This window comes from Protopterus annectens, chromosome 11.part0 (genome assembly GCF_019279795.1).
Source record: "Protopterus annectens isolate FY-2018-M chromosome 11.part0, PAN1.0, whole genome shotgun sequence".
Lineage (NCBI taxonomy): Eukaryota > Metazoa > Chordata > Ceratodontiformes > Protopteridae > Protopterus > Protopterus annectens.
In genome coordinates, this window is record NC_056745.1 from 1,171,414,147 (window position 1) to 1,171,426,724 (window position 12,578).

At 45.9% G+C, this 12,578-nt stretch overlaps 1 protein-coding gene across 1 annotated transcript in view; it reads right to left on the reverse strand.

The window, feature by feature from the left end:
* The window catches only part of KMT2E (lysine methyltransferase 2E (inactive)), a gene marked incomplete in the record, with an annotated part of 3,388,239 nt that overhangs the window by 1,621,265 nt on the left and 1,754,396 nt on the right, over window positions 1-12,578 (reverse strand). The window contains 1 exon segment of the mRNA XM_044088526.1: window positions 11,898-12,159. Coding sequence (XP_043944461.1) covers window positions 11,898-12,159 — 262 coding nt within the window.

Genomic DNA, 12,578 nt, shown 5'->3' on the forward strand with positions numbered 1-12,578 from the left:
AGTCCCAGGGACGAGGCTGCTTGTCCTCAGGATAACCTGACTTGAAACAGGGTGACTCTTATGAGCTGTTCTGCATCTATCTCTACCCAGCTTTCTGAGTGTACCTTCAGGAATGCAAACTTCAGCTAGCATGCAAAAGGACAGTACCTGCTTCCAGGTCCCTTCACATACACAAGAGGATGGTTTCACCCCTAATCTGCTTGGCCTGGTGTTTTTGTTTTGTGTGGCAGATAGACACAAATTACCCAGGCTGCACATTTTACATGATTTTTTTTTCCCACCACCTAATTTGTTTCTTGAGTGATACTTGCATACACCGAATATATCTGTGGGCTTGTGTCAAGGCCTACAGAAAACAGAAGCACTGTTGACTCCCTGCTGGAAATATTTTTCTATTTTTCCCCACACACCCTCCCTATTCCTTGATATGCTTTTTAAAATTGGGGATTTGTAAGCTGCACATCCTTACTGTAAATTGAGCTTTATCAGTGCCTCCCTTTCTACACTACTGTTGATATCTTGAATTATTTATTTGCCTGTCCTTGTGCTTATTTTGAAAAAAAAAAAGTGCATTTTTTCACTCATTTGTTCTAGTGATTTAATTATTCCGAATTCAATAACTAGCTAGATGTTGGACACGATGGTGTAATTTTACACTCTAGCAAGCTCTTTTCTGTGTTTTAACATTAAGAGGCCAGAGGATTTTTCATTTAGTGGTAGTGGGTGGTACTCTGGTCTATATAGGCTGCAGAGACACTAGAGATTCCTGCATGTAGTTGTTTTATTGGCCAGATGGTTTATTAATCAGCTTCCCTTGTTTTTAATGCCTTTATATATTCTGTACAGCTGAATGGCTTCTTGGCTCATTTCTATAAAGCAAAGTACTTTAACTGAATAATCACACTTTTATGTGTTGTTTATAGTACACTGCTACTATCATGAATTGCTTATTGACTTTTCTTAAGTTTAAGTTTGTCTGTGGTAGCATTTCACTCCAGACACACTTTTGCTGTGCTTTTTCATTTGGAGGAATGAGACCATTCATCTAGTGTCAGCAGGTGCTTGCCTGGGTCTGTCTGAGACGGGAAGCACACACAAGGGCTCAGAATACAGTTGTTTTACTGGCCAAAGGACTTGGTAGTTAGTTTTCTGCATTTTCAGTACTGGTATATATTTAGCACATTTGCATGGAGCTGCTCGCCATGCCAGTGTCCTGTACAGATGCAAACATCTAGAAACACATTTTCCCTTTAGAACTGCCCATAAAGTAGTACACTATAAAGCAGCAAATATAGAACAAATACCTTGCACACTGACAAGCTTACAGTAGCTAGTTGCACAGTGAGTGGCAATATTGATAAATTTAATATTTTATAGCCTAGTCGGCCTCCAACCATCCAATCCTGAAAACAAAGCATCCTTAATAGCCTTCTGTTAACTCCTGTATGCTGCACCCTTGTAGCTCACCAATTAGTGGACCGGACAACATGGTTACACAATTCCTTAAATTTCACTCCAGCCAGCCTGGTGGATATGGGTATCTTAAGACAATGCAGCAATGGTCTCATGCTTAATGACAACCACTTGATCTTTAAAGTAACAGATACAGTCTGCAAGAGGTAGTGTATACACATAATGTCAATGGAGGCTAAACTTTCACATAAAGGCGCACACAAGGTTGTCAAAACCATACACACATCACACCCCACACAAAGCATACAGCACACAGACCAACATATGCTGAGGCACTTAAATGCAACAATTTTCCTAAAAAAAAAAAAAGAAAAAAGAAAAAAAAAGTACCTCCTAGAACACCCATCAGCAAAGAATATACTGAGCAAACCAAAAGTCAACAAAATACAAAATAAACACTTAACATATATACACACAGCCTTAATCTGTGGAGCCTCCAAACACTAAACCTAATGGGCACGTAGACACATTTCTCAGACTCTAGTCACAGGGAATTCCATTGCAAGACATACTGATGTGCCTCTAACAAGTCTGAACAAGATGATAAATGGTTAGTTACTTATCTGGATTCAAGTCAGAGCACCACAGGTATTAGTATGATTCCATCACAAACCTGAGACGTACCTCCCTAGACTATATGGAGAGACACATTACAGATCTCTCTGGCTGTGTGTCTCGGGTTGCTATGAGCCTAGTATTCAGTAGCATATTACCTTCACCAAGAATGATGCAACAATACCAACAAAAGTTGACTGATTTTAACTGGATGAGTTTCTGGTATCATTCTAAGGGAATCCAATATATGTCAGCACAAGAAGAAATGGGTAACTAACCATGCTGCTTTGCTAGGGATGGGCTGCACCTAGCCCCTCTAGGCTTTTGAATACTGGCTGAAGCCAATGCCAAACTGACAAACCTACAAACATAGCAAAATCATCTCAAGTGAACCTCAAGGTATTACTGCTCAATGCCAGGATCCTAAAAAAAAAAAAAAAACTAAACTCCCTCCAAGCTCTCCTAACCCTAGAGGATACTGATATATGTGCAGGTACCGCGACAGGTTTAAAGATGCAGACAGTACAAGGGCAGTGCAAGGTTTCCATGCCTTCCACACTATTAGACCATTAGCTGCATAGCCAGGGACAAAGGGTGGAGGTGTCTTGATAGACATCAATAACAATCACACCTCTAGGTTGGTTAAACAGGATGATGAGCTGGAGTGTCTCCATGTGCAGATCACCATATATAAAATTCTGTACCATATCTTAGCAAGCTGCAGGTCACCCTCTATGTCCCATGAAACTCATAGCACCCTTACTTACAGGGAACTTCAATTATCTTTCTATATAATGGGAATTCTACATGACCCCAAATCAATGGACACAGAGATTTCTGGACTTCGTAAACACAAACACCCTTAACCAGTTAGTGGATACACCCACTACAGGTGGCAACATACTGGATCTTATACTCACAAACATGGAAGAACGCTGCACCATCCTGAATGCAATGTCTTCCCTGGCAAGCTGTGTCTCCTGAAATCAAAATTAACTCGATAACCCAGCAAATCCAGTAACTGTCAAGAACTATTCCAAAGCAAACTACCTTTTATTAGGTGATAATTTGTCAAAATTCAATGCCCCTCCAAAGCCAGAAAACACAGCAGGCTATGCAGAATTGTTCACAGAAACTCTTTACAGCCATGTCAGTGGGTGTATCCACTAATCTACCAGTAGCAAGCTAAAAACTAAATCTAAAAATGAACCACCCTGGTGGCATCTCAGGTTAAACAGGTTGTATAACAAAATGAAAAAAAAAATCATATCTAAAATCAGGATAAGTAACTCCATACAGATGAGGATTCTCATCAAAATTAAAAGGCAGCCAAGAGCACTAATTAAGTCCAATAAATCCAATTTTGAGGTAAAGATAGCCTCCAAGGCAAACAAAAAAACAAAAAAAAAAAACATAAGGCCTTCTTCAGCTATGTCAGAAACCTCAAAGGTTGCATACAGCAGTGTGTTGAACTGGTTATTGGTGCCACATTCACTGAGCTGGGTGATACTGGGAATCTGCCAGCTGCCAAATTCAGTTCCAACTTTACTCTTCCAAATCAACCGCAGCCATTTCCTAAGAAATACCTTCAAACATAACATCTCCATCTATAAAAGGAGAGCACATCAGTCCTGGCTGCGCTTGCTAAGGCCAAGAACGCAGCCTCAGTGGACCCAAATATTTCAGGATGCCTCCTGAATAGTCTAAACCATGACCTATCAGAGCCACTGGAGTTACTGTTTAACTACTATCTTCAAACAGGCTTTGTTGCCACGAGAATGGAGAGCTGCAACAGTCACCCCTCTTCATAAAAACAAGCCATCAATAGATGCCGGAAACTACAGACCCATTAGTCTGACTAGTCTTACATCTAAAGCCATTGAAAGAATTATCATAGAAATGATTAACAAAGACATAGAAAACCTTCAGACACTAGATGCATCCCAGTCTGACTTTGGCAAAGGAAGGTCATGCCTACTGAACCTAGTGAACTTCTCTAAAAAGGTCACCTAGGCAATGTATGAAGGCAGAACAGTGCATACTGCCTGCCTTGATCTGGCTAAGGCATTATAATGCAATACCCCAACTCTGGCTCTGATAACAAACTTAAGGAATTAGGCATACATACATCCTTATATAAACACTGGATAGCCAGCTGGCTCACAGATAGGACCCACAAAGTTAGGATTGGTGAAACCTCCTCCTCAAAGAGGCCAGTCGCCATAGGAGTCCTTCAAGGCTCTGTGCTGGGTCCACTCATCTTTGGCATCTTCTAAGAAGTAAAAACTACAGAATGGGAGCAGTCACAGAATCCTGCCAGGATACTATCTTTCAAATTGGTCCAAGATAGACAAATGACTGGTGTCAAAGTCATGGCTTAAAACTCAATGTAAATAAATGCATTATAGTACCTTTTGGGAAGATGGTCATGCCAAGAATTAGAAGTTATGTACTCACCATAACGTTCCATCTGAGTAGGTGACTTCATTTGGATGTAACCTGTGGGTATCGGATCCAACCTCGGATCCGAGCCGGCATTTCAAAAGCTTTAGGCTCCGAGCTCCTAGCTCCTCCCTCTACCCATAATCCCCTGCCAAGCCCTAACTGACCTCAGATTGAGTTTGCCTATATAATACTAAAATAAAAGTATCTAAATAGATGCATAAACTCTCGTTGTATAAAGGTCAGGGGGATGGTTGCATCCAAATGAAGTCACCTACTCAGATGGAACGTTATGGTGAGTACATAACTTCTAAATCTGAAGTAGGCAGACTTCATTTGTCTGCAACCTGTGGGACAGAGTCCCCAGCTACCTAAATCTTGGGCGGCCGTCATGGAATGATGTTCCGGAGCACCGCTGAACCAAAGGATGCTCTTCCCCTGGAAACAACATCCACCTTATAATGAGAAATAAAGGTATGAGACGAGGCCCAAGTGGCTGCCGCGCAGATATCATCCAATGGTACTCGGGACTTAAACGCGGCTGACGTGGAAACTGCCCTAGTAGAATGAGCCATAACCCTTTGAGGAGCAGGCCTACCTGAAGTGTCATAAGCCTGCAGAATACAATTAGCAATCCATCTCGATAGTGTGACTTTGGAAACTGCTTTGCCCAAAGCAAATTTAGCAAAGGAGACTAACAGCTGATCTGATTGTCTATGACCAGCCGTTCTGTGAATGTAAAAGCGCAATTGTCTATGAACATCTAAAGAATGCAGCTTAGATTCTCCTTTGTTTTTGTACTTGGGGAAAAACACAGGTAAGTTGATTGATTGCTTAATATTAGATTCCGAAGAAACTTTTGGAAGAAAAGATGGATTGGTCCTGAGGCACACCCAATCTGGAAAGAATGAAAGGTAAGGCGGTTTGATGCATAGAGCCTGAAGTTCCGACACTCTTCTGGCTGATGTAATGGCTACCAAGAAGGCAGTCTTCCAGGAAAGGTACTTTAGATCTGCAGAAGCTGCAGGCTCAAAGGGAGGAGCAGTAAGGGCCTGTAGAACTAAGGATAGGTCCCAAGGTGGTACAGCTTCTTTGACTGGTGGCCTCAACAGAAAAACTCCTTTGAGAAAGGTCTTACAAAGTTTCGCAGTCATGAGGGGAGCTGACTCATGACCCATATGATAATGGGAAATCGCTGCCATTTGTACCTTTACCGTGGAAGAACTAGCCCCTTGATGAAAGAGGTCTGTTAAGAAATCCAGCACCGCAGACATAGGTGCTGAAAAAGGATCCATACTTTTCTGGACCGCCCAAATAGAAAACCTTTTCCATTTGCTCCGATAAAACCTTCCTAGTGGAAGGTTTATGAGCCGCCACTAAAATGGCCTTGACAGGTGACGAGATACTGGGAGTCCTAATCAAGGATGGAACTGGAGCAGCCAGGCTGCCAATTTCAGGGTGTGTAGATTCGGGACCGGAAGTTCTAGAGGATGGGAGATGAGATCCGGGATCGGATCCAGAATCCAGGGCGGATTCACTTTGTGAGACCATACATAAGGGAACCAGGGTTGACGAGGCCAGAACGGGGCAATGAGAATCATTCTGCTCCCCAAACTGTTGGCTTTCTGCAAGAGCCTCTGCATCAGAGGTAGTGGAGGATAGGCAAAAAGGAGACCGGGAGGCCAAGCATGCACCAGAGCGTCTCTCGGGGATTCCCCAGGTGGGGGAAGTAGAGCGAAGAAACTGTCGCATTTGGGGTTTGAGTGAGAAGCAAAAAGATTGCAACAGGGTTGCCCCCAGACGGCAAAAATCTTCTTTGCTACCAGAGGATTGAGAGACCACTCGTGCGGGGAAAGAATGGTGCGACTGAGCTTGTCAGCAAGGATGTTGGATTTTCCCGGAATGTGCATTGCTACAAGAAAGCGTTTGGTGGAAATTGCCCATTCCCAGACTCTCATGGCCTCTCGACAAAGGGGATAGGACCCGATTCCTCCCTGCTTGTTGATGTACCAGACTACCGACATGTTGTCTGTCTGGATCGCAATAGTCCCTGTAGGAAGAAGGCTGTGAAGTGCTTGCAACGCTAGGAGCACCACCCTCATCTCCAGGACATTTATATGCAACGAGGTCTCTGAGGTGTTCCACGTGCCTTGGACAATCTTGCCCGCAGAATGCCCCCCCCCCACCTGAGGCGAGAAGCGTCCGTGGTCACCGTGGCTCGGGGAAATGCTGCACAAAAGGGTCTCCCTGCTAGAGGCTCCGGAGACTGGAGCCACCAGAACAGGGAGTCCTTGCATGCCTAGCTGACTGCTATTGGGCTGTTGAGAGAGGAGTATAGCGGGGACCACTGGACCTGTAGGGTCCATTGAAGAACCCGCATGTGTAAGCGAGCAAGAAGAAGAAGTGGAATAGCTGCTGCCATTGAACCCAGGGCCCTCAGGACCGAAGCCGCCGTCGGAAACGGTTGTAGGACTGCTGTGATATGACACTTCAGGCTGGACAGCCTGTCTGGGGTGAGGAAGGCCCGCATTGATCTTGTGTCCAACCTTCCTCCTATGAAATCTATAAGTTGTGTGGGGTGCAGTAAAGATTTCTCCCAGTTTATGGTGATGCCCAGCCTTGGGGCTATAAGAAGGAAATAGTCCCTGGCTGAGCACAGTAGATGCCTTGATGATGCCGTTAGGAGCCAGTCGTCCAGGTACGGAAAGACCTGTAAATCCCTGGAGTCTCAGGTGGGCCGCTACTACTGCTAGTACCTTGGTGAACACCCTGGGGGAAGAGGTGAGACCGAAGGGGAGGACTCTGAACTGGTAGTGGCTGGCTCCCAGCCGGAAGCGAAAGAACCTCCTGGACAGTCTGTCCATCCGAATGTGGTAGTACGCGTCCTTGAGGTTGATAGAGCACATCCAATTGTTCTCCCGCAAGAGGGGGAGTATAGATTGTAGGGTGACCATCCGGAACTTTTGCTTGGTTACTGACAGGTTCAATAGGGAAAGGTCTAAGATCGGTCTTAAGTCCCCCGTTTTCTTTGGCACCAAGAAGAACCTGGAGTAAAACCCTGATCCGATCTGATCTCGGGGACGTGCTGGATGGCTCTTTTTACTAGCAGCTGCTCGATTTCGACAGCTGCTGCCTCCCTTTGGTCGGGTGGTACATCGGGGAGGCTGCGGAATCTGGGGATTTTTATCAGGGGAATGGTATAACCTCTGGATATCACACGAAGCACCCAACGGTCTGATGTGATTGACTCCCAAGAAGTCAGGTGCCTCGAAAAACGCCCCCCGACTGCCTCCAGAGATGGACAGCCGGGCAACCCTTCAGGGCTGTTGCGTGGGTCTGTCAGAGAAAGGTTTTCTGGACCCAAAGTTTCTAGGAGCCCCTCTGCCTCTAGGACGGCGACCTCCTTGTCCTCCTCTGCCACGGAAGGACTGGTTATCCGGAGCAGGTTGGGACTGCTGCGACTTCCGGAACCACATCTTCTTCTGTCCCTTTTGGTTCTTCGAGAAGGACCTCTGGGGAGCTGAGAAGCGGACTCAGACGGCAGACAGCGTCTTCCCGTCCTTCTCGCTCTGGACTAAAGTTTCGCGAACAGTTTTGCCAAAGAAGGCAGAACCATCAAAGGGGGCATTCGCGAAAGTCGCCTTGAAGGGCTCTGCGAAATCACAGTGGTGGAGCCAGGCCTGACGCCTCATGACTAGGCCCGCTCCGCTAGCTCTAGCGGCTCCCTCGGTAGCGTGAGAAAGTAGCCGCATAGACGTATTGGAAACCACTCTAAGAGTGGCCATACGGGTTGAATACACTTGTTTGTCCTCACCCGATATGGACTCTGGGGGGGATGCAGCGTACTCTTTAACCAGGTCCCGCTACATCCTGATAACATGTGCCATGTAGTTCAGCGCTCTCAAAGAGAAAGTTGCTGAACTAAAAACTCGCTTCCCAATGAGATCCATCGAGCGGGACTCCTTGCCCGTAGGATGCATAGGACGACTCTCCTGTGCCAACTCCTTCTTCGTGGCTGCAGCCATCATCATGGCATCTACCGGGGGCCCTTACTCCAGTGAGTGCAGTCCGCCGGGGGGCTCAGGATAAGGTCAGGACGCTTGGGTATAGGCTCAACGGTGTCCAGATCCTTCCATGCTCTGGTGGATATAAGGTCCATCAGAGGATCGGCAGGAGGGGACACCCAAGAGGTAGATGGGCCCGCCTCGAATGCCTCCAAGAACACAGACTCGTCTGAGGAGGCCTTGGGGGCAGACCACCCCCCCTGATCCTTAACATTTCCATAATATCTCCAAAGGAGATGTCTTCCGGGGGTGATCTTGGGGAGCCCTCCCCTTCATCCAAGTCTGTGTCTTCGGTAATGGACTCTGGGGAGTCCATGTGCCTCCTTTTGCACTTACGCTTCCGAGGCACTTCCTCGGGGGGACTGTCCGAGGAGTCCTCTTCAGCAGCTAGATGTTCCAAGGGAACTACTTGGGGCATCGAGGCGGGCTGTCCTTGGGACCGGCTGATGGGAGCCTGACCCAACTGCAAGGGAGTGCGGGGTGGAGCCGTGGCAGGGACCGGGGGTCCGGTAGTCCTCAACAGTGCCCTTTCCACTACGTCGAAGGCCGAGGGGGAGCCAGCTTCTCTAAGCCCCGAGAGCCGACCCCCACTCTGATCCGAAGCACGGACCGGAGTCGGAGCCGAAACCGTCGGATCCGAGAGACCGGTGTGCTCCGACTTAGACGGAGCCGAAGACACACCAGCTCCCTCGGCTCCGAGAGGTCGGGTCCGAAGTACCCGAAGCACTCAAGGGATGGGTCGGATCCGAGGTGCGCCGACCTATCGGATCCGACCCACCCCCGGATCCAACTCTGCCCGGCACCGAGAGCTCCGAACCCAGGGTGTGGGTCGGAGAAGGAGCCAAGGGGGCGAAAAAGGGGTCGAAGCCCCTCCCAGATGGGGGGGGGGCTAAGAGCACTCCCATTTGCATTTGGGCCTGGATGAAACGCCTCATCATCCGGTCCATATCTGCTTCGCTCATAGAAAAAGTGGATCTAGATGAGGCCACTGAAGCGGACCTAGAGAGCCGCCTCGGGGACCTCACAGAAGGGCTAGCCTCCTCCTCGGACCCAGAAGAGAACCGAGGGGAGTGGAGCCGAGGAGGAGGAGATCTAGAAGACACAGGGGAGGCCCGTTTAGACGGAGGAGCAGAACTTGAGGTCTCGGCTCTCCATTTATGGTGCCTCTCCTTGTGTCTCTCCTTTTTCTCTTTCTCCCTTGAAGTCTCCCTTCTCCTCCGGCTTTTTTGAGGGAGGTTGAGTCCCAGCCGGGGGAGGGGAGACCACAGCACCTGCTGAAGGCTGCTGACTAGTAGGGGCAGAGGCCGGAGCCGCATCTGGAGGGAGAAGTCCCGCCAGAACAAGCTTCGACCTCCGCTCCCTTAAAGCTCGGGGGTTGAACCCTGCACAAATGGTACAACCAGATGACAGGTGTTCAACCCCCAAGCATTTAACGCAAAACCTGAGAAAAATTAAAAAGATAGAGAGAGGAAAGCCTAACACATACACGTCTAACTAATCAACTTAAAAAAGTTAAAGTTTTTCAAAAATTTTCTGTCAAAATTCTTATCTGTAACCAGGAGCTCGAGGAGTCCGTTGCAACTTGAAAGCGGCAAACGAAATCTGAGGTCAGTTAGGGCTTGGCAGGGGATTGTGGGTAGAGGGAGGAGCTAGGAGCTCGGAGCCTAAAGCTTTTGAAATGCCGGCTCGGATCCGAGGTCGGATCCGATACCCACAGGTTGCAGACAAATGAAGTCTGCCTACTTCAGATGCTACGTTCCCAATAAAACATAAGAGTTGACCCACTAGTCATGGATCTGGAAACACAAGTAAGACAGTAACCTGGCCTTTGACCAACACATATCTAAGGTAGTAAGGAAATCCTTTTATGTTGTTCAACTTATAACCGCATGGCATCTAGGTCCAGGAAAATCATCATACCACTATATTTAGCCTTCATCAGACCCATCACCAAGTATAAAGACCCCTTCAGTACGTACCTGACCAGATATATTCAGCAACTGGAACGTCAGCAAAGGTTCCTTACAAAAAAGGATATAGAGCATAAACACAATTTTCTATGAGGTTTGCCTCAAAGCCCTATCTCTATACTCAGTCTCATACAGCCTACTGAGAGGTAATCTATGCCTGGAATACAAGGCATCCCGGGATCCCGCTCTGATGCACCTTTTGCACATACACAAAACAAAGAGCATCAGAACTACTAGATCTAAAGAATTAAATTTTGCTTGTAACATAAAATAGGACATGTTGGAGACACAGATATGTTATCTCTGAGAATTTCCTTTCTCTGGAATAGGCTCTCTCTCCATGTGAAACAAAATGTCTCCCAAACCCTTTTTAAGCACAACCTGGACCACTGGAAAAGGAATCAAAAATTCACCCCTCATCTGGTAACCACATCTTTAATGGACATATGCAGTCAATAAATAGTGTTGTAACCAACAATCACTCCCATATAAAGGACTAGAACATATAACTTGTGAGACACATTTGGGTTGCACAGCTAGGCCTATAAAAGCCCTAGTGATCATTAGCCTAGTATACACCTATGAATCTATAAGCTCATGAAAGTGAAAGGATTGGAAGACATTTTGATAAAGGCCTTATCTCTGGGTAGGGTCAGGCTGTATCCCACATTTACATTCTTCGTTACAGTGACGGTACTGGGGCTGAGGTCTGCAGCTGCACGGTAGACCCTCTATTACATCCAGAAATGAGATAATTGCAACTGCCATTATCCTCCTGGCAACAAAAACGGACACGAGTTTGATGGCCTGCTTTGTTGCCATCAACCTCCTGGCAGCAAAAACAGCCCAGCAGTTTCTTTCAGTACATGCAGGCAGCAGAGATGAAGCAATGTTATTTAAAAAAATGCTTTTCTTCAGTGTTCCAACACTAACACAGTACAGATAACATCAGCATGGGTCTTGGCTAATTGACACTTAGAGAATCTGCTTCAGGGCAATGAATCAGAACCTTTCACAGACAAGTATCCAAGCTAAAACATGAACTGTGTGAATAGTAGAAAACACAACTGGCTAAAGGCAAGAAACCCTAGGGTTCAAGCATGACATCACATTATGTATCAACACAGAGCCTCTCAGAAAAAAACACAGCCAAAATGCAAATAGCGAACAGGATGAACCAAGTTCAATGATCCATCAAGGGAATTCCCCATCTGCTAATTCCCTTGTCATTCTTTCTAGTGTGTGAAGGTATCTTCTGCATTGTTTGAGGACAGAGAGCCTATCATTATACCATAAGGAAAAGCAAAAGGACTCTGAAATAAAAAAAAACACTACAATGAAATGTGTTTGCTTGCTATAAAATTTGCAATTTTGGAACTAAATTCTCTGATACCTGGTTACTGGATATGGACAGTCTAAGAGGTGAAAGCCTGCTTTGTTTGTTCTCTGACAATGTTGGCTTAATTGCTGTTCCTTCACCATCCAGGCAAATGTTTTGATTGTGAACCTCATCTTTTAAAGCTTCTCTTTCTTTTTTCCCTTTTCTTCTTCTGGTCTCATATCCACCAATGACATTTTCTGCTGGTTCTGAATTTTGTTTAAGGATTGGACAGTCAGGGTTTCCACTGAGGCATGCACAATCAACCTTGTACTTACTAAGAAGACAAAATGAACAGTGTTACAAGTCAATGTCAAAATCCAGAAAACTGCTGGAAAATAAAGTAAAATTACAGACACTAAAAACGTATAAACTGGCAAATGTCAAGACTTGTTCATATGTCTATATATTAAGGCAGGCACAGTGACGCATTTTATAGTTCAGTGACAAAATGGAATTGATGTAAATGCTATTTAACTCATTACGGGATGTCAAACCTCTAGCAGCCTACACAAATCCAAACATTCCACAGTATTTTTTCAAAACTCACGTTAAAAGGAAAAGCCAAACAAATACAAGTATCTTGTAAATAGCACATGCTATTAAATGGTAAAAGTAAAATGTTGTCAGTAGAAAGTCTTCTTTACTGTGATAACAGTCAGTGCATTCACATCTTTACATTGTTACTATATTACT